Source organism: Rhineura floridana, chromosome 11 (genome assembly GCF_030035675.1).
Source record: "Rhineura floridana isolate rRhiFlo1 chromosome 11, rRhiFlo1.hap2, whole genome shotgun sequence".
Taxonomy (NCBI): domain Eukaryota; kingdom Metazoa; phylum Chordata; class Lepidosauria; order Squamata; family Rhineuridae; genus Rhineura; species Rhineura floridana.
The window spans coordinates 73988942-74008271 of record NC_084490.1 but is presented as its reverse complement, the minus strand read 5'-3'; the positions used below and the strand labels follow the sequence as shown (position 1 = coordinate 74008271).

The 19330-nt window shown below is 46.7% G+C and overlaps 1 protein-coding gene across 6 annotated transcripts in view; it reads right to left on the bottom strand.

Moving 5' to 3' along the window:
* The window catches only part of PLEKHG4B (pleckstrin homology and RhoGEF domain containing G4B), a 240910-nt gene that overhangs the window by 25132 nt on the left and 196448 nt on the right, over positions 1 to 19330 (bottom strand). For all 6 annotated transcript variants that reach the window (XM_061588485.1, XM_061588482.1, XM_061588481.1 and 3 more), the window contains 5 exons: positions 16055 to 16304; positions 14079 to 14168; positions 13747 to 13971; positions 5942 to 6112; positions 4992 to 5172 (listed from right to left, as the gene is read on the bottom strand). In XM_061588485.1, the coding sequence (XP_061444469.1) occupies positions 4992 to 5172; positions 5942 to 6112; positions 13747 to 13971; positions 14079 to 14168; positions 16055 to 16304 (917 nt within the window). The remainder of the gene's footprint in view (positions 1 to 4991; positions 5173 to 5941; positions 6113 to 13746; positions 13972 to 14078; positions 14169 to 16054; positions 16305 to 19330) is intronic.

Here is a 19330-nt window from a genome sequence, read left to right as displayed (position 1 = left end):
AGCTGCCTCTGAGAAAGCAGGTCTTCCCTTAGGGGAATCTGCCATGGCATTTCAACGGATAGGTTGAGGAGTTCCAGAAACCAAAGTCTCCTCGGCCACCATGGTGCTACTAGCAGGACTGTCGCCCTTTCGGCTTGGATTACTCTGGAGATAATTGGAAGTGGCAGAAATGAGTACAAGTGGCCTGGAGGCCACTAGGACATCTATTCCTTCCGTTTCTGGTGTCGCATACCTGGATAAGAATCTCTTTAGCTGGTGATTGCGACGGGTGGTGAAGAGGTCCACTTTGACTCTGCTGAAGTGCTCCACTATCGCCTGACAGGTCATTGGGTAAAGCGTCCATTCTCCTTGATGCAGTTTTTCTCGACTCAGCCAGTCCACTTGGTTGTTGTCCTCTCCCCTGAGGTATTCTGCCAGGATCGAGTCCACTTTCCTCTCTGCCCACTGGAAAAGCAGAGAAGCTTCCTTCTGGAGGTGTAGAGAACATATGACTCCTTGACAGTTCAAATAAGATTTGGCTGACACACTGTCTGTCCTGACCAGGACCGCCCCCAGCCATCTGAACTTCGCGAAGTGCATCAGGGCCAGACGAACTGCCCAAAGCTCCAGAAGATTGATAGGGAGCGTGGATTTCTGTGGTGTCCATGTTCCTTGCACTATTTGGCCATTGCAGATGGCCTCCCAGCCTGTCAGACTAGCGTCTGACATGATCAGGGTTTGAGGAGGGCCCTTTCAGCAAATTGGGATCATGAGCCCACCATAGTAGAGACTGATGGACCAATGGAGACAGTGCTACTCTGCAGTGGCGCCTGGATGCAATGTCTCCTTGGAAGCGCAGCAGCACCCACTGGAGGGGGCGAGAGTGATGGTGTGCCCAAGGAGTAGTTTGGAAGGTTGACACCATCAACCCCAGAATCGCCGCCAGTTGCATAAGATCTGCCGAAGGAGAAGACAGAAAAGTTGACACTGCTGTGCGTATCTGGTTTACTCTTTCTTGAGCCAGCTGTAGGATGCCCTGCTGTGTGTCTATAGTGGCTCCCAGATGTATTTTGCAGCGGGATGGAAATAACTGACTCGTGCCATGGTTGATTAGAAAGTCGTGGTCCTTCAGGCAGGCCAAGGTGACGCGCAAATCTTCCCAGGCTTTGTGTAGAGATGGGGATTGAATCAGGAAGTCAGCCAAGTAGGGGAAGACACAGACTCCCTGTGTCCTGAGGTGTGCCACCAGGGCAACCATGATCTTTGTGAATACCCTGGGGGCAGACAACAGGCCAAAAAGCATAGCCGTGTACTGGAAGTGGTCCTCCCCCACAGCGAACCTGAGAGCATGTTGAGCCCCAGCTCCCCCAGGAGGAGCAGGGAGGGAAGTTGGTCGAGCCCCAGCTTCTCCAGATAGATCAGGGAGAGGAGCTAGAGGCGGATGAGGCTTTCGAGGGCATTGTGGGAGGGGGTGAAGTCGACAGCCCACCAGTTCCCACAGACAGTCCTCCTGCCAACACAGAGCTCGCTCCACTTACAAGTGCCCCAACAGAGCCATTGGGGGAAGACCTCGCATGTGCGCCAACTCCACCCCCCCAGGACTCCCCACCTGGCACTTCAAATGCTTCCCCGCCAGTGGGTGCCCTGCCCCCTGAAGTCAAGCCGGCACCTAGAGAGCCTGTACTGTCAGATGAGCAGGCGGAGACTCGCCCCCCCTCACCCCGTGCGAGATGCTGCGAGAAGCGGGTCAGTCAGAAGGTGGACCTTTGAAGGAGTCAGATTAAGGGCAAAGACCTTTCCTACTTAAGACAGTGCCCCCTGACTGGGGTGCTGAGTCAACTTACTCCACACACTGCAGAGAATGTCTAGGTACCTTACTCAGGTTGAGTAGTGAATCAGCATAGATAGGTCTATGAAGCGCACTGCTCTTGATGTAACTGTTACTCTAATAAAGCAAGAATTAATTCCAGTCTCATCTCAGTCTCGTCTCTTGGACTCTGAGCAGGACAGAGCGCCTGTGGGGCAGGAAGATAGATACATGGAGGTAGGCCTCCTTCAGGTCGATTGAAGTGAGAAAATCTCCTTTTTTCAAGGCTTCCTTGATTGAGAGCAAAGTGTCCATGTGAAACTTACAGACTTTATGAATTCATTCAGTTTTTTTAGGTCGAGTACTGCTCTGAACAAGCTGTCTTTTTTCACGACAGTGAAGAACAGTGAATAGTTTCCTGAAAATCACTCCCGTTGGGACGGGTTCTATAGCCACAATCTGTAGGAGAAATTGCCTGTAAGACTCTTTCCCTTTTGTCTGGGGATGCCGATGGGGGGGGGATGGGATGAATCTTGCCGGCAGGGAAGAACTGAACTCCAACCCTAAGCCATATTGGAGAGTGTTGAGCACCCATTGGTCTGATGACGTGTCCCTCCACTGGTGAGCGAAGCATTGGAGGTGTTCTCCTATCGGGGGAATATTGGCATCAGAACTGATGTTTATTCCCTCGCGACTGGGATCCGAATCTGCTCAGTTGGGGAATTGTTGTTGTTGTCCCCTAGTCTGATGCACTGTCTGTTCCAGAAGGGCCAGCCAGCCCTGGCATCCTTTGCCCTTCCCGATGTCCTGGAGCTGTGAAAGGACTGTGAAGACAGATATGGGTGGAATGATCTCTGAAATGATTTTCTTTCATCCCTTTTCCTAGAGGAAGGCATTGTAATGGAATGTCAAATTCAGACCTGATCACTTTGGGAAGTAGAGGTGGGAGTTTTAGTACTCTAGACTTAGGTTTTGGGTCCTGACACACCGCTGAAACCCTTGATGCTGAGGGGGCATGAGGATCCTCTGGGGAATTCAGAGTGAGGGACTCCGTTGCCTTGCACAGGAGGGGGAGGAAGTGTGCCTCCTGAAAAATCCTATTGGTTGCAATCTTCTCCGATTCTGAGTCCCCGCTCCATTCCTCTTAGTCCAGAACAATTAGGTCATTGTCTTGGTTGATCAATGTATCTTCTGGAGATTGGGGCTGCCTGCCCTGGGTGGTGGCATAAGGATCTGGTGATGTGCAATTCTGTGGTGGCTGTGTGGGCATAGATGAGCGGCCTGTAATAGAACCCTGCACCACTTGTGCTCTAGATGTTGTCTGAGTGGGTGGTGCTGCCGATGTGGAAACTGCAGAAGCCGGCAGATCTCTGGCTAGATCCATGAAGAGAGAGTCCCTGAGCATGAGAGCCAAATGACTGGAGCCCCCCCCCCACAGTTGAAGAGCATGGGGAGAAGAAGGGGAAGTTGGAACATTTCCCTCTCCTGGCCTCCTGTGAGGGATAGGCAGACACGGGCTCTTCTAGAAAACCTGTAAAGACCTCAGGTGAGGATCTTGTAGAAAAAAGGGAATCCAAGAAAGGGTGAGGTTGATTGCCTTCTTCCTCTGATAGGGATTCCTGGTCCCTCTGCATTCTGCAGGTGGGGCTGTGAATGTCCTTTCCTGTGGTTCATGTTTGCTGATCAGGGCCTTGCCCATCTAGATTGGCTCACCTGGAATTTGTAGGCCCCTTGCCTTCCCGAGCCACCCTGCCAGCCACAATGTGCGCCTCAGCCACCTTGTGGCTGGTAGAGGGGTGGACCCTTGCTATCTCTGACTGTGCCTCCATAATGTACAAAGGCCCTGAGGGCTGCCAAGGTAATTGTGCTGACGCTGCATCTAATCCGGGGGGAGGTGGAAGCAGTTTTAGTTCTTCGTGGGCTATTCTGATTTGCATGTTGCTTTCCCCATGGGAGTAATGCGTTGCAGGGCTTACAGGGGCTAAATGCCTGATATGGCTATGTGGCACCCGCTAGAATGCTGGTGGGAGGGGAAGGCCACTCCCCAGCTGGTTCAAATCTGCCAAGGTCCTCCTTTTACTCCTCCTTAGCGCGAGACACGGCTGGCTGTGGGGGGAAGGCCAGTGCTTGTGGTGTGTTCTAGGCGACACCATCGCTAGTGGGGGGACACGCCCAGGCCATTAAGTCGGCAGGTGCTGAAGTTCCAGTGGGACTTGAACAAGCTGCGAGGCAAGTGGGGGGGCTTGCTAGCAATTAGTATGAATGCTGGTGTTACGGTGGGGGGAAGAGCTCCCTCGCTGGTGGCTTTGCACCACAGAGAGACTTCCCAAAGCAGGAAAAAAACCTCAATCCCCCCTTTAAAAAAAAACGGGAAAGGAACAGTGAAAGGGAGTTAACAGGAATGAAGAAGACAAGTAAAAGCTAACACAAACACAGACAATACAGGCCTGAACCAATGGAGAAGAGAGAACACAACCGTTCTTGGTGAAGGCGGAAGAGAACTGAGGCAAGGAGCGGCGCAGAGCAGGAGGTGCCTGCAAAATTCAACAGTGCTCTTCTGCCTTCAACCATTAGGTGGAGCTAGCTACCCACCTGATATCATCTTTTACATGCACAGGAGAAGGAGCAAGTCTTTCACCACAGAATCACAAAATTCTATTCTTATTTGTTAGTAGCTGCAAGGTTTGTGGTAGCTCAGGGCTGGAAGGATGCCACCAGCATTACCATGAATAACTGGTTTTGAAAGGCGCTGCACATGACCCTTTCAGAAAAACTCATGCATCACCTTAGGGTGCTACAAGGAGATGCACAACCACAGGATTTTGCTGGTATGTGTTGGACTTTTATAACTTACATTTCTGATTGTCCTCAGCAAAACCTGCTTCCTGGTAATCAAGACTTTGTATGGAGATATTTATAGAGACCATGTTTGTGTTTTTTCATTTTTTCTGGTATCAGGGGCTATTGGATTTTTTATCTTTCTTATATGATTTCTTAAATTGTTTTTATCTCTGTATTTACTTATTTCTTTATTCCTGAATAACCCTCTAATGCCTTATTTTCTTGACAACGGAAGATCTTGTTTTTGCTATTTTTATTACTTTTGTTCTTGATGTGTATTTTATAATGTTATAACAATAAAAACAAAAACAAAAGAGCCACCAAATGGGCCTGTTGTTTTTTATGGATTAGGCCACAGGCATACCTCGGTTTCTCAAGGCTTGTCTCCAAAGAATCTTTCCTATGAGATTTGTCCATGCAATCTTAGTTTCTGCTGAATTTGACTGAAGGATGTAAGCGTCCTGCGATTTTCTTCTCCTTCGAAACCAGATTTCAAATCTGAGGCCAGTATCTCCAACATTCTCTGTCATTCCAATTTCAGCTGTCTACAAGCAAATATGACAAAGAAATTTGTGGAACACTCTTTAACAACATAAAAATATATTAGTCCTCCCAAACAAAGAACTGTATATGGATCCATGCATGGTAGCTGGAAAATTGTATTAACATGGATTTTCAGCCACAGAAGCGTGATCCTCAACAATACTGATTAAAACTGCAAGTAACCAGTGCAGGAATTGGTTGATTACATTTTTGTCCCACCCTTCCTCAAAGGAACTTAGGACATATACATAATTTTATTTTTAAGTTTGGTTAGGCTGAGAAACTCAATTCCTCAAGCATGCCTACATGTAAGGTATTGCTAGGATCAAAGAGATAAAACATTTGCAACCTAACTTCTTCAGCATTTACCTCTTCTAAGTCTTTCAATTAATTCTACGGTTACAATTTTATGCCATTTCCCTCAGCAAGTATTAAGATAATATAGTCACAATTGAAACTTTTTGCTTTGCTGGCCACACACACTGGCCATAATCCAAACAAATTTAAGCACTTCAAAGCTATCAGTGGGAGAGATTTAATAATGTGCTTAGCTATTCCACTAAAATTAATAGAAGATCAATAGCTCCTAGTAAGAACAAAACAGTATGCAGAGGGCTTTTGTTGCATTTATATCCCAGCTTTCCTTGGAGGAGCTCAAGGTGGTCTCCCACCCTAGCACTGACCAGCTTGTCTTCAGCTGCATCACATGCCTTCAGAGCACTCTCAAGGCAGGCAACACCATTAGCTTTTAAATATCAAAGATATATTTACCTTAAATGACTGTTTGTACATGTAAATGTCATATCCCCCATCAATCTTTTTTGTTTTACTGAACAAGATGAGGTCTTCAAAAAGGAAAACATGCCTCAAATACTTCTTTCTGCCACAGCACACAATAAACTCATCTTGACACCTGAGCTGTCCTTGTTCTTTCAAATTGACCTATTAGAGAAGGAGAGACAACATTTTGGGGGCAAGAGTTCAAATATGAGGTTGGGTTAACTTCCTTAGGGCTGAGATGGGCTGTTTCTTTAACAACATTTATATACTGTTTCATTGAAATAAAACCTCAAAGTGGTTTACAAAACATTAAAATTATCAATAAGAAACAGTTAAAAACAGGTATTTAAAACATTCAAAAACTAATTAAGATCAACAATAAGTTAAAAAACAGATCAAAATGCATGTAACTTCTTCATGTACCGTATATTCTGGCATATAAGATGACTTTTTAACCCAGGAAAATCTTCACAAAAGTCGGGGGTCGTCTTATATGCCGGGTGTCGTCTTATACGCCGGAATATAGTATTTCTCCTGCTTGCAGCCTGGCCCGGTGTCCCCTCCCCTGCAAAATGGCGGCTGGGGTGGGGAGCAGCAGCAGCAGCAGCCTCCCCGCGTCCTTCTCCTCCGTGGCGGCCTCGCCTGCGCCGCCTCCCGCCGCTGCTGCTGCTCCTCAGCCCATGGCTGCTCAGGCGAGCGACGGGGCCGCGGCGGCGGCGGCTGCTCCTCCTCGTGTGGCCAACGGCGGGCTGCTTCTGTTGCTCTCGCCGCCGCAGGCCGCGCCAGCACCTCTGCTGACGCACAACCACCGGGCGGCGGCAGCAGCAGCAGCAGCAGCGGGAGGCGGCGCAGGCGAGGCCGCCACGGAGGAGAAGGACGCGGGGAGGCTGCTGCTGCTGCTGCTGCTGCTCCCCACCCCTCCTGGGCGTCCTCCTCCTGGGCGCCCTCCGCCTCCGGCCTGCTGGCGCCACGGGAGCCGGCCTACAACTGGCAGGCGACGAAGCCGACAGTGCAGGAGCGCTTCACCTTCCTCTTCAAGAACGAGGTGCTCAGCGACGTCCACTTCTTGGTGGGCAAAGGTCAGTGCAGGCTATGGGGCGAGGGGGCGCTGGCCACACAGGGAAGAAAGGGGAGAGGGACGCTGGCTTTTTAAACAGGGATCAGGATCTTACTTGCGGCTGGGGGCGGGTTGCTATGGGGGCAAGCGGGTTGAAGAGTTGTGGCTCTGGTTGGGGGGCTGTTATTCCGGCATATAAGATGACTTTTTAACCCAGGAAAATCTTCACAAAAGTCGGGTGTCATCTTATACGCCGGAATATAGTATTTCTCCTGCTTGCAGCCTGGCCCGGCGTCCCCTCCCCTGAGGGGAATCCCCATTGCTCCTCCGTCCCCGCCATCTCCTGCGCGGCCTCCTCCGCCGCAAAATGGCGGCCGGGGTGGGGAGCAGCAGCAGCAGCCTCCCCGCGTCCTTCTCCTCCGTGGCGGCCTCGCCTGTGCTGCCTCCCGCCACTGCTGCTGCTCCTCCGCCCGCGGCTGCTCAGGCGAGCAACGGGGCCGCGGCCGCGGTGGCTGCTCCTCCTCGGGCGGCCAACGGCGGGCCGCTTTCGCTGCTCTCGCCGCCGCAGGCCGCGCCGGCGCCTCCGCTAACGCACAACCACCGGGCGGTGGCGGCAGCAGCAGCAGCGGGAGGCAGCGGAGGCGGGAACCCGCTGCTGACAGCTGCCCCTGCAGCCTCCTCCTCGGCGCCCTCCGCCGCCGCCTCTGGCCTGCTGGCGCCGCGGGAGCCGGCCTACAACTGGCAGACAACGAAGCCGACGGTGCAGGAGCGCTTCGCCTTCCTCTTCAAGAACGAGGTGCTCAGCGACGTCCACTTCTTGGTGGGCAAAGGTCGGTGCGGGCTATGGGGCGAGGGGGCGCTGGCCACACAGGGAAGAAAGGGGAGAGGGACGCTGGCTTTTTAAATGGGGATCAGGGTCTTTCTTGCGGCTGGGGGCGGGTTGCTATGGGGGCAAGCGGGTTGAAGAGTTGTGGCTGTGGTTGGGGGGCTGTTATTCCGGCGTATAAGACGACTTTTTAACCCAGGAAAATCTTCTCAAAAGTTGGGGGTCGTCTTATACGCCCAGTCGTCTTATACGCCGGAATATACGGTAACTTCTTTGGTCCAATGTTCTTTTAACAACACGGATTAAATAATAATATTTAGAATGTATATAGCAACTTCCAAGTAGACCCAAAGGGGCTTCACATACGTTATGTCAGGAATCTTATCAACAAGAGCTAGTGATGGCTACTTCAGCCCAGTCTCTAATCTCCCCTTTTGGGGCAAGGTGACTGAGAGGGTAGTGGCTGCTTAGCTCCACGTTTTCCTGGATGAATTGGACTATCTAGACCCTTTTCAATCAGGCTTCAGGCCTGGTCATGGGACAGAGACCACCTTGCTTGCCCTGCCTGATGACCTATGCCGTGCAACAGACAGAGGGAATGCATCCCTGTTGGTGCTGCTGGACCTCTCAGCGGCTTTGATACCATTGACCATGCTATTCTTCTGGGCTGTCTAGCTGGGATTGGGAGGCACTGTTTTACGGTGGCTCCGGTTCTACCTGATGGACAGGACCCAGAAAGTGGTTCTGGGAGACTACCGCTCAACTGCCTGACTGTTGGCCTATGGGGTACCACAGGTTCCATTCTGTCTTCCATGCTCTTTAACATTTATATGAAACCACTGGGAAAGGTCATCAGGAGATTTGGAGTACAATGTCATCAATATGCTGATGACACTCAACTCTATCTCTCCCTTCCATCTGATGGCAGGGAGGGAGTGCTCATCCTAAACTGGTGCCTGGAGGCTGTGAAGGGCTGGATGTGGGCTAACAAACTGAAACTTAATCCAGACAAAACGGAAGTGTTGTTGGTCAAGGGGAAAACTGCGCCAAGGATAGGGTTGCAACCTATTCTGGATGGGGTTGCACTCCCCTTGAAGGAGCAGGTCTGCAGTTTGGGAATCCTCCTGGATCCTGCCCTGCTGCTTGAATATTAGGTGGCTGCAGTAGCCAGGAGTGCATTTGGCCAGCTCAAATTGGTCTACCACTGCATCTGTTCCTGGAAGCAGTTGACGTGGCCACAGTGACACATGCATGGTGACATCAAGGCTTAATTACTGTAACACATTCTATGCAGCAGCCAGAATGTTAACTGGAGCATGACGAAGGGAGCATATCACCCGTCTGCTTTATCAACTCCACTGGCTTCCAATTTGTTTCCAGGCCCAATTCAAAGTGCTGGTTTTGACCTTTAAAGCCCTAAACGGCCTTGGAGCAATGTACCTGAAGGACCGCTTACACCCATATGTGCCTGCTGAGGATTTAAGATCATCTACCTTATTGTAAGCCGCCCTGAGTGCCCTATTGTAGGGTAGAAAGGCAGGATAGAAATGTTTAAATTAAATTACTGTGTTTTTATGATGTTTTAGAGTGTTTTTGTTTGCCACCTGCACACACACACACTATATATAGATATCTAGATAGGTTGATAGATAATTCTGTGGATGGCTTTAAAAGAGGATTAAACTAATTCATGGAGACTAGGGCTATGATCGTCTGCTAGCCATGATGACTATGTTCAACCTCGATTGTCAGAGGCAGTACACCCCTGAATGCCAGTTTTTGGCACAGTGCTCTTGTGTTCAGGTCCTGCTTGCAAGCTTCCCATGGGCTCCTGGTTTGCACTGTGAAAACAAGATATGGGATGGGCCTTTGGCCTGATCCAGCAGGGCTCTTTTTGCAGTCTTATGTTCTTACTAGGGGCAGTGCTCAATACCCTCTGCCACTCCCCCCACATTAACCCTTTAGAATGTCCCACCCCATTTTTTTATTTATTTATTATTACATTTATACCCCGCCTTTCTTTCCATGATAGAAACCCAAGGCGACTTACATATGGTTCCCAGGCGGTCTCCCATCCAGGCACTGACCAGACCTGACCCTACTTAGCTTCAGCAGGCAGCTGGCCTTATGTGCCTTCAGACCATAGCCTGGGACCTTTTCACCTTCCCAAACCCATTTGTGAAGCCACCTCTCTTCTATCCTGCAGCCCTGCTTTGCACCCTCATGTCCATGCCTCTTGCTCTTCCTCCTTTTGTGCAACTCCCCCTTGCACACAGAACCACCCACAAAGTAACCTCCTGTATCTTCCTTCTCCCACACATGGCAGCTACTAAGTACCCATTCACCTTCTGCCCAATTATGAAGACACCATCCCCTCCTATTCTGCAGCCCCTTTCATACACCTGATTTCATCTTTACTCCCATTCCCAAGCCTCCTACCCCCTCCTTGTTTGCAATCTCTTATGCACCCGTTTTCACCTTCACCCCCTTTTCTCTTCCCTGCACATAGCCCATTCCCATTTTATGCCCCCTCCCCTATTCTGCAGCCCCCTTTGCACACACACTGTCATCACCTTCATCCCTACCTCCTCACTCCGTGTCCCAATTCACCCTTGCATGTATACCATCCCCATTTCCATGCTGCTGCCTCATCTCTCCAATTTTGTAGTCCCCTTTGCAAGCATACCCCATTATGTTACTGTATTTTTAAGATGAACAGTATCTTAAAAACAAGCCTGTCAGTTAGCTTGTTCAGTTAGAGAAGATAAAGTTAAGCTGATGAATGTTTGCTTGTTAATAAAATACCAGTTCTAAATTACTACCTTAAATCTGGAACTTCATGTTGAAGACAATACATGGTACCAGGAGTGAAATAACATTGCATAAAGATACTATGGAATATTTGAGGGTTCTGGATCCTTTATCTCTCACACATGGGGCACCAAGGAATGGGAGATGGAGTACAGTGGGAAAGGTGAAACACTAATAGGAAAAAAATGGCTTTTAAAACAATTAGAAGTTTGAGTAAAGCAGAGATTGAGATACACTGAGAGGAAAATGACAGTTTTAAACAATAGCAGAGGTTTGAGTAAAGAAGGGATTAAAGGACACTGAGGAAGATTGTGGTTTTAAACAATGGCAGATGTTTGAGTAAAGTGAGCAGGGGAAGACACTGAGAGGGAAAAAGTTGAGGTTTAAAACAAGATTTGAGTATAGTGAGAAGGGTGTTGGGAAAGGCTCTGTTGTGTTAGCTTCTATGTTTTTATTTATTTATTTATTTTATTTATTTGGTTACATTTATATACTGCCCTTAGCAAATAGCTCTCAGGGCGGTAAACAGCATAGGGTAAAATACATACATGGCAATAATAAAATCACAAAAACATATATGACATAAAAACAAATACAGTTAAACAGAAAATAAAAATAAAGACTTAGTATACAAGATTAAAAAGCTAAAAAGATTAGAGTGATTAAAATGCCTGGGAGCATAAAAAGGTCTTTACCTGGCGCCGAAAAGATAATAGTGTAGGCACCAGGCGTACCTCTTCGGGGAGGCTATTCCACAACTTGGGGGCCACCACGGAAAAGGCCCTAGATCTAGTAACCACCCTCCGGGCTTCACAATGAGTTGGTACCCGGAGGAGGGCCTTCGATGACGAACGAAGCGAACGGGTAGGTTCATAGTGGGAGAGGCATTCCACCAGGTATTGCAGTCCCACGCCATGTAAGGCTTTATAGGTCATAACCAACACCTTGAATCTCGCCTGGAAGCACATAGGTAGCCAGTGCAGGTGAGCCAGAACAGGAGTTATATGCGAAGACCGACTGGTCCTCGTCAATAATCTAGCTGCTGCATTCTGCACTAGCTGAAGCTTCCGAACTGTCTTCAAGGGCAGCCCAATGTAGAGTGCATTACAGTAATCCAATCTCGAAGTTACCAGAGCATGGACAACTGAGGCGAGGTCGTCGCCGTCCAGATAGGGGCGTAGTTGGGCTACCAAACGGAGATGGTAAAACACGTTCCGTGCCACCGAGGCCACTTGAGCCTCAAGAGACAAGGAAGGGTCAAAAAGAACCCCCAGACTACGGACCTGTTCTTTCAGGGGGAGTGTAACCCCATCCAGAACAGGATGCACATCCACCATCTGAGCGGGGAAGGCGTTCACCAGCAGTGTCTCAGTCTTGTCTGGATTGAGTCTCAGTTTATTAGTTCTCATCCAGTCCATTATCGCGGTCAGGCAACGGTTCAGCACATGAACAGACTCACCTGAAGAAGATGAAAAGGAGAAATAGAGTTGCATGTCATCAGCATACTGATGACAACGCACTCCAAAACTCCTGATGACCGCACCCAGAGGCTGCATGTAAATGTTAAAAAGCATGGGGGACAAAACCAACCCCTGAGGGACTCCACAATGGAGAGTCCAGGGTGTCGAGTAATGTTCCCCAAGCACTACCTTCTGGCGACGATCCGCGAAGTAGGAGCGGAACCACTGCCAAGCAGTACCCCCGACTCCCAACTCCGCGAGTCTCCCCAGAAGGATACCATGGTTGATGGTATCAAACGCCGCTGAGAGATCAAGGAGAATCAACAAAGTCACACTCCCCCTGTCCCTCTCCCGACAAAGGTCATCATACAGGGCGACCAAGGCTGTTTCAGTGCCGAAACCGGGCCTAAAACTGGATTGAAGCGGATCCAGATAATCGGTTTCATCCAAGAGCACCTGGAGTTGGCTAGCAACCACCCGCTCCAAAACCTTGCCCAAAAAGGGGACATTCACCACCGGTCTGTAGTTGTTCAAATTATCCGGGTCCAGGGAAGGTTTCTTTAATAGAGGTCTCACTATTGCCTCCTTGAGGCTACTTGGGACTACTCCCTCTCTCAAGGAGGCATTAACCACTCCCCTGGCCCAGCCGGTGGTTCCAGCCCTGCTAGCTTTCACTAGCCAAGATGGGCAAGGGTCCAGAACAGACGTGGTTGCCCAGACCATTCCAAGCACCTTGTCCACTTCCTCGAGCTGCACCAACTGAAACTCATCCAATAATAAAGAACAAGGCTGTGCTCCGGACAATTCACTGGATTCATCTGTCACAACATCAGAGTCCAAGTCCCTACGAATGCAAGCAATCTTGCTTTGAAAGTGCCCAGCAATTTCGTTGCAGCGGGCTTCAGATGTTTCTATAGTATCGGGCGGGCCAGAATGTAAAAGCCCCCGCACAACTTTAAAAAGCTCCGCTGGGCGGCATAAAGATGACCTAATAGAGGCAGCGAAGTAAAGTTTTTTCACTGTCCTTACCGCTTTCATATACAACTTATTGGTGGCACTTACCAAAGCATGGTTACAATCGTTGGGAGTTCGCCTCCATCTACACTCCAGCCTCCTCCTCTCTTGCTTCATCACTCTCAGCTCCGGGGTATACCACGGAGCTGTATGAGCTCTACATCGGAGGGGGCGCGCACTTCTGCTATATTTCCTTGTTACTTTTAATAAAAAAATCCCTCAACGTTCCTCCACATATTCAGACCTCTCCTGTTGTTTTAAACCACCACTTTTCTCCTGTCAATGTCCCTCCCTTCTTGCTCCCATGCCATGGCCACTGCTGTTGTGCCACCTGCCTCCTCTTTTGCTCCCCTACCCCACCCTGACTTCATGCAAATCCAGGATTGTGATGCGGCACTAGAGATCCTCCAATGGGGGCTGTTGATGACACACATTTGTATTATATGTAAGACAACAATTGCATTGTTATATGCAGATATTCAGCTGAGAGTGGTCTGCCTAAGTGGCTGAGGTGAAATTTGGGAGTTTCCTGGCTCATAACTTAGTTACTATGCTATATTAGACAACTAAAGCTAATGCCTGAAAGGCACAGCAGGTACCTTTGGGGTGGGAATCTGGCTGTACTTACATCACATCCTCTGATGGCATCCATTGCAAGTAAATCATTCCCATGGCGAAGCTGAAACTTGACCATTTCTTCAGCAACCCGGAGGGCGCTGAGCTCCTGCTCCTGTGTGGCTGAACACTCCTTGATCAGATCCTTCAAAAGGAGTGCATATTTGCTCATTCTCTGGATAGGTTTCAGCAGATAAGAAGCCAGATTCATTTTATCACCCAATTCCTCCTGCTTGTTCTGTTAGAATATTAGAAGTATATATCATAAGGTGATGGGAGTATCACAGAAAGTCAATAAATTCTACAGACGCAATTACAGATGGAGAAAACATTGAGAGTAGTTACTTTAAAGAAGGTGTTTCCATGGCTTATTAGCAAAGCGTCTGACTGAGGCTTGTTCTTGCTGTATAATGCATACATCCCAAATTGTTCTTCCTGAAATAATGACATTTAATTTGTTAATTAATTACGATGCAAATAAAATATTCTTGTGACTTTTGATATTGTTGCAGATATTCAGGTTTCTTATTTTTATGGTCAATATAAACTGATTATCCTTTGACTGGTGGAATACCTGATAGGATCTGTATAGGATACTTTACGCAAATTATTGGAAGCTAAGCAAAATGTCATCCTACAGTGGGTGAATGGAAACAAAAATTAATGAAACTTATAATTGGAATTTTCCATTCAATTCATGGAAATTTTCCATTCTCTCTAACATAGAACCTGCCAATGGTTACGCATATTTATTTTTGTAATTTATTTACGGCATATATATACCATTTAATCATTAACATTTCTAAGCAATGTTGATCAGACTAAGTAGTGAACAAATATGTAAAATGGGAGTTTGCTGTTGCATACACAGAACAGAGTATCAAACTGAGTAACTGTACTACATCAGAATGGCGCTATCTAGTTATTGAAAAGTTTCAGAAGTGAATGAAATGCAAGCCTGGTTTTCCCCTTAAGCTAGGTAGATAGAACCAGAAATAGATTCTGAAGACCCATTTCCTTTCAACTCTATATTCTTTTTTAAGTGCTTACTGTAGACTCCTGATGACAGACAAAATTGAATTAAAAGTGTGGGTGGGTAGAATATGAGGCTTCAACTCAAAGTAATACTGCAGGAAAATAGGATTCACAATAGTCTCTATTCTCATTATTAACATGAAAAACATTTTATGAGCACTAATTAATCTTTACAGCATCTTTGTATGTTGCAAAAATAATAAAATTCCAACCCTCTTCCTTTCAGTCTAAGATTTAAGACAGTAAAAGAAATTGCAGGATCAAAGTAAGTTTATAGTTTATTTATAGTTTATTTAGGAACTAAGAATATGTTGCTTAAGCACACACTCCCTTTATATGTGGGGTATTAACTCTACCATGGTAGGCTTGGGGAGGGTGGCTTATGACTGGCAAATCCATCCAGTCACCATTAAGCAGTTTTAAGTCCCATGGATTTAAACAGAAGAGCTTAATTATAGAATAAAATGAAAAGGAAGATGTAGGAAATTCTTGAGGTAACACTGGTAAAAGATCAGGCAACAGATCTTTAAAACTTGTTAACAAGTGATGGAAGAGACAGGCAATATAAAAAAGAATGTAGGACAAGTAGTAGGAAAGACCTGCTGCAATCCTGTAAGGCTGCAATCCAGTATACACTTATCTTGGGGTAAACCTCTTTGAATTCAATGGGGCTTATTTCTTGCTAGACATGTATAGGATGTACAGGGTTGCACATTAATACTCATAAATCTCCAGGTGGAATGCAAACAAGCATTTAAATGGCACACTTTCAGAGAAGCAAAGAATCATTATTTTAATAATTACAAGTGCGCTTTGCCCTCCAGTGACACAAATTAGAAATCCACTTTATTAGAAATCCAGTTGTTGGCATAGTTGTTGCCATCCCCCAGGTCACCTTGTGATCTACCAGCCAATCAGACCAGGGTATGCTTCACTGATGTAGGCAGTAACATGTTACTTAAAGATCCCATGATCTTTCAGGCCAGGAGCCATCATTTGTGTGGCACTGCTCCTTCCTTGGCTATAAATGTCAAAGGAGGGCTATCCCTGCCACTCATCCTGGGACAGGACAGGCAGCTGGGATAAGATGATGAGGGGTGTGTGTGTGTCTGGACCAGGGAGATGACACAGAACTTGACAATCCTGTCGTGGTCTGCAGAGCAAGAACAACTACAGAATCAAATAGTTTAATGAGGGGGGGAAATGGTAGTAATACAAATTTGTAGTTACTATAACAACATATCTGAGAGCAAAAACATACTCCTCTTTGGAAAAATGAGACTTACATGTCTGAGAAAACAGTGGCTAACCCGCAGTGGGAAGTCTGTGCATTGTTCCAATTCTTTCAGGAAATATTGACAATGGAAATCGTAGAGTTTTTCCAAATTTCCAAATATGATATTCCTTTTCCCTCGCAAATCTTGAGGTAAGTCAACCCTTTCCATTTCTGGAAAATAGCTGTTGATGATATAGCCTAAAGATCTGACATACTCCCTTTCTGTTGTGATCATCTCATCCATTATGTGGTTCATTTTACTGTTGAAAGAAACAGAAGAACTATATAGAATACAGACAGACAATGACTAACTTGAGTTGTTACTATCACAGAATGACTTTGGTGAACCTATCATATGTATAAAGACATGCAAACATCTTGATGACATGAAGCAGACCTGTCAACTGCCAAACCACTTCTGGGGAACTCTAATTCATAGAACTCCTTTTACATATTACTCATTTATTTATTATCTTTATTTATACCCCGCCCTTTTCCCAAGTGGAACTCAGGGCGGCTTACAACTAACATAAATACATATGATTACTCATTCTGGACATGTAAGTGGGAGATGATTCTGAAGAATAATCCTGTACATTTCTCAGTTTTGAGAAGCAGTTATGTATAAACCGTGTCAAAAACCAGGGTTGCCTCATTGCCTACTAAACGGTTATTGTGGTGTGTTAATCTTGGTAAACCTCTACCAGCATTTGTCATTATAGCAGCCAATTTGTAGTTATAGCAGGTTTCAGACCTTGTCTGCTGGACTAGTTTTTCACCCCATCCCTCCCATTGATAAAAGCAAGTACACATTGATCAAACAGGGGAGGTTTACTCCCATCAGATGCTGTACAAGAACAGGCAACAGCCAGGAAGAAAAAATAATTTTCTGTTTGAAACAGTTATGCCCTACAGTTTAGAAACATTTCAGAATACATCTGCAAAACCATTATGACCCTTTCTGTGTTTACACTCTGTTGGAAAACAGAAGAACATTCCTGAGATGATGTACAGCTGCTGTCTCATGAATTTCCCTCAACAATACAATCTTCCTATTGGAAAAGCAGGCCAGGGACTGAAAGGTTAAAGGCAAGCACTGAGAGCCATTAGAAGAATTAGGAGGGCAAGCATCCAAAGAACTACTGGCATATTCAGTGGGATTATTGACTTTCCCCCACTCCCCATGAACAGCAGGCCCCATTGCTATACTGTGAACTGCTATTGAAACTCCCATCGGTTTCCCATGTGGTAAATGATGTACGTGTATCTGTGGGTAGAGAGACACTTACTGTTGTGCTGGTTCCAGTGTATCTCCACATCCGTTTTCTGAAACGGGGGCACATGATGCTAGTCAAACTTTGCCCCTTTTTACTCTAAAACCTGGTCGGACCAGCTACAGTGCATTTTTAAAAATTCAGCTTCAGACAGATTTCACAACTGATTAGAAGAACAACCCATTGCCACTCCAGGTATGGCCAATGGAAACACTTTGCTGTAGGCTCAGACAGAGACAATAATTGGGCCAACGCTTTGCTGTGGGCAGTCCTGAACGGTTTGAAGCCAGCAGTGGGGAAGGGAGATGTGTCCAGCTGAGTTGCTTCAAAATGCAGCCAGAAAAACCATTCTTGCTGCTTTTGAAGCAAGTAGTGTGCCCACAGCCTGTGTATAAGTTGGGGGGGACTGTTAGGGGGTTGCCATTCAAGAAAGTCCATAGCCTTCTTACTAGGCTATCAGCCAATTAAAGCAATCTTAGTTGGTTAATCATATGGGCTTTTGTCAATTAAGTAAATCTGCATATATTTGCATATGAATAAAACAATTGTTTCTTTGGTTTTAAGATGATGCATGCATATGTCAGGACAGATATTCCCCCCCCCATGTGACTGGAAAGGGGGAATGCCTTTTTAAATATATTAAAACTGCAGATGGCAGGCCCTAAGTACTATTTTAAAAAAATCTGCTGCCTGATTAATTATGATGAATCTATCAAATGTGCTGTTTAATAGGATTTATCCTAACTGATTAACCGGATTAAAGATTGCAGTTCTGCTCTTTAAGAAATAACTGAATATTTAAAAATAGCTGCAGAGCTCCTTGGAACCTGGCCGATATATTTTGCACAACTACTAAAAAGAATACAGTATTTCAACCATTGCACAGAAATGCAAGAGTTCTAATTTTGATCCTTGACCACAACAATAGCAAGCTATGTTTCTTAGAGAAGGTAATTCTGGTACATCTCTATATGGAGTAGATACAGATAATTCAACCACTCAAGAAACAGAAAGACAGCCTAGGGCCTCTAACAACCTTTAACTAATTCATTTATTTCTCACAGTACACCAGTGGTTCTTTCAAGTAAAACTGGACAATGCCAATATGGTGACTCAAAATCAGCGGCGTCACTAGCGGGAGTGCGGAGGGGTGCGGACCTCTGGTGTGCACTCGAGGCCAGCCACCCTGTTCATGCCCCTGGGAGGGCGCGCCAGAGGGGTACCCAGCCGGAGAAGGCCTGGGAAGGCCGGCGTGCCTCCCTTGCCCCACCGATGCTGCTCCCGCGCTTGCTCACCCGCCAGCCCGCCCGCCTCCGAGGAGGAGTTGGAGCAGCCTTACCAGGCAACGGCATGGGGCAGGGTGGCTCTGGGTGTCACCCCCCTCATGGTGACACCCGGGTGCAGGCCATACCCTCCGCATCCCGGTAGTGACGCCCCTGCTCAAAATCCTTAAAAATTAGCGTCTCAGCTAATCTATCTTTTCTTCACTCAATTACATGCTATGTGAGCACCTTTGAATGCACATCTGACCAGGGTGCTATACCTGCTTAATGTGCAGATCAGTTTAGGACAACACTGAACTGCTTCAAGAGTTGCTGCACCAGATCTTATACATGTATCTTTCACTGCAGCAACCCATGGCAGCAGTCCTTTTAATTTCTTTTATATATTGCTCCTGTTGCTATAATAGGCATAATAAACAATGTGAAGAACAGAAGAAATATTTGGAGTCATTAACAAAAACTGGAAGTTTAATCTTATACATCTAGAGCACCAAATCAAGAATCAGTCCCTATAAATTTTTTGTCAAAATGGGAAAATGCTGTGGAATAGAATTGATCTACAAAACAGTAGATAAAATGATTTAGTTTTAGTTTCCTTAACTTAGGTTGCAATGAGACCATGATTTGGAGGACAGAAGCATCAGTGGGGAGGGACGTTTATGCTGTCCCCTGCCTAAAACTTGCCTACACTCCTTTCTCCCAGCCACTTTTCCAAGTCGTTGGTTTCCA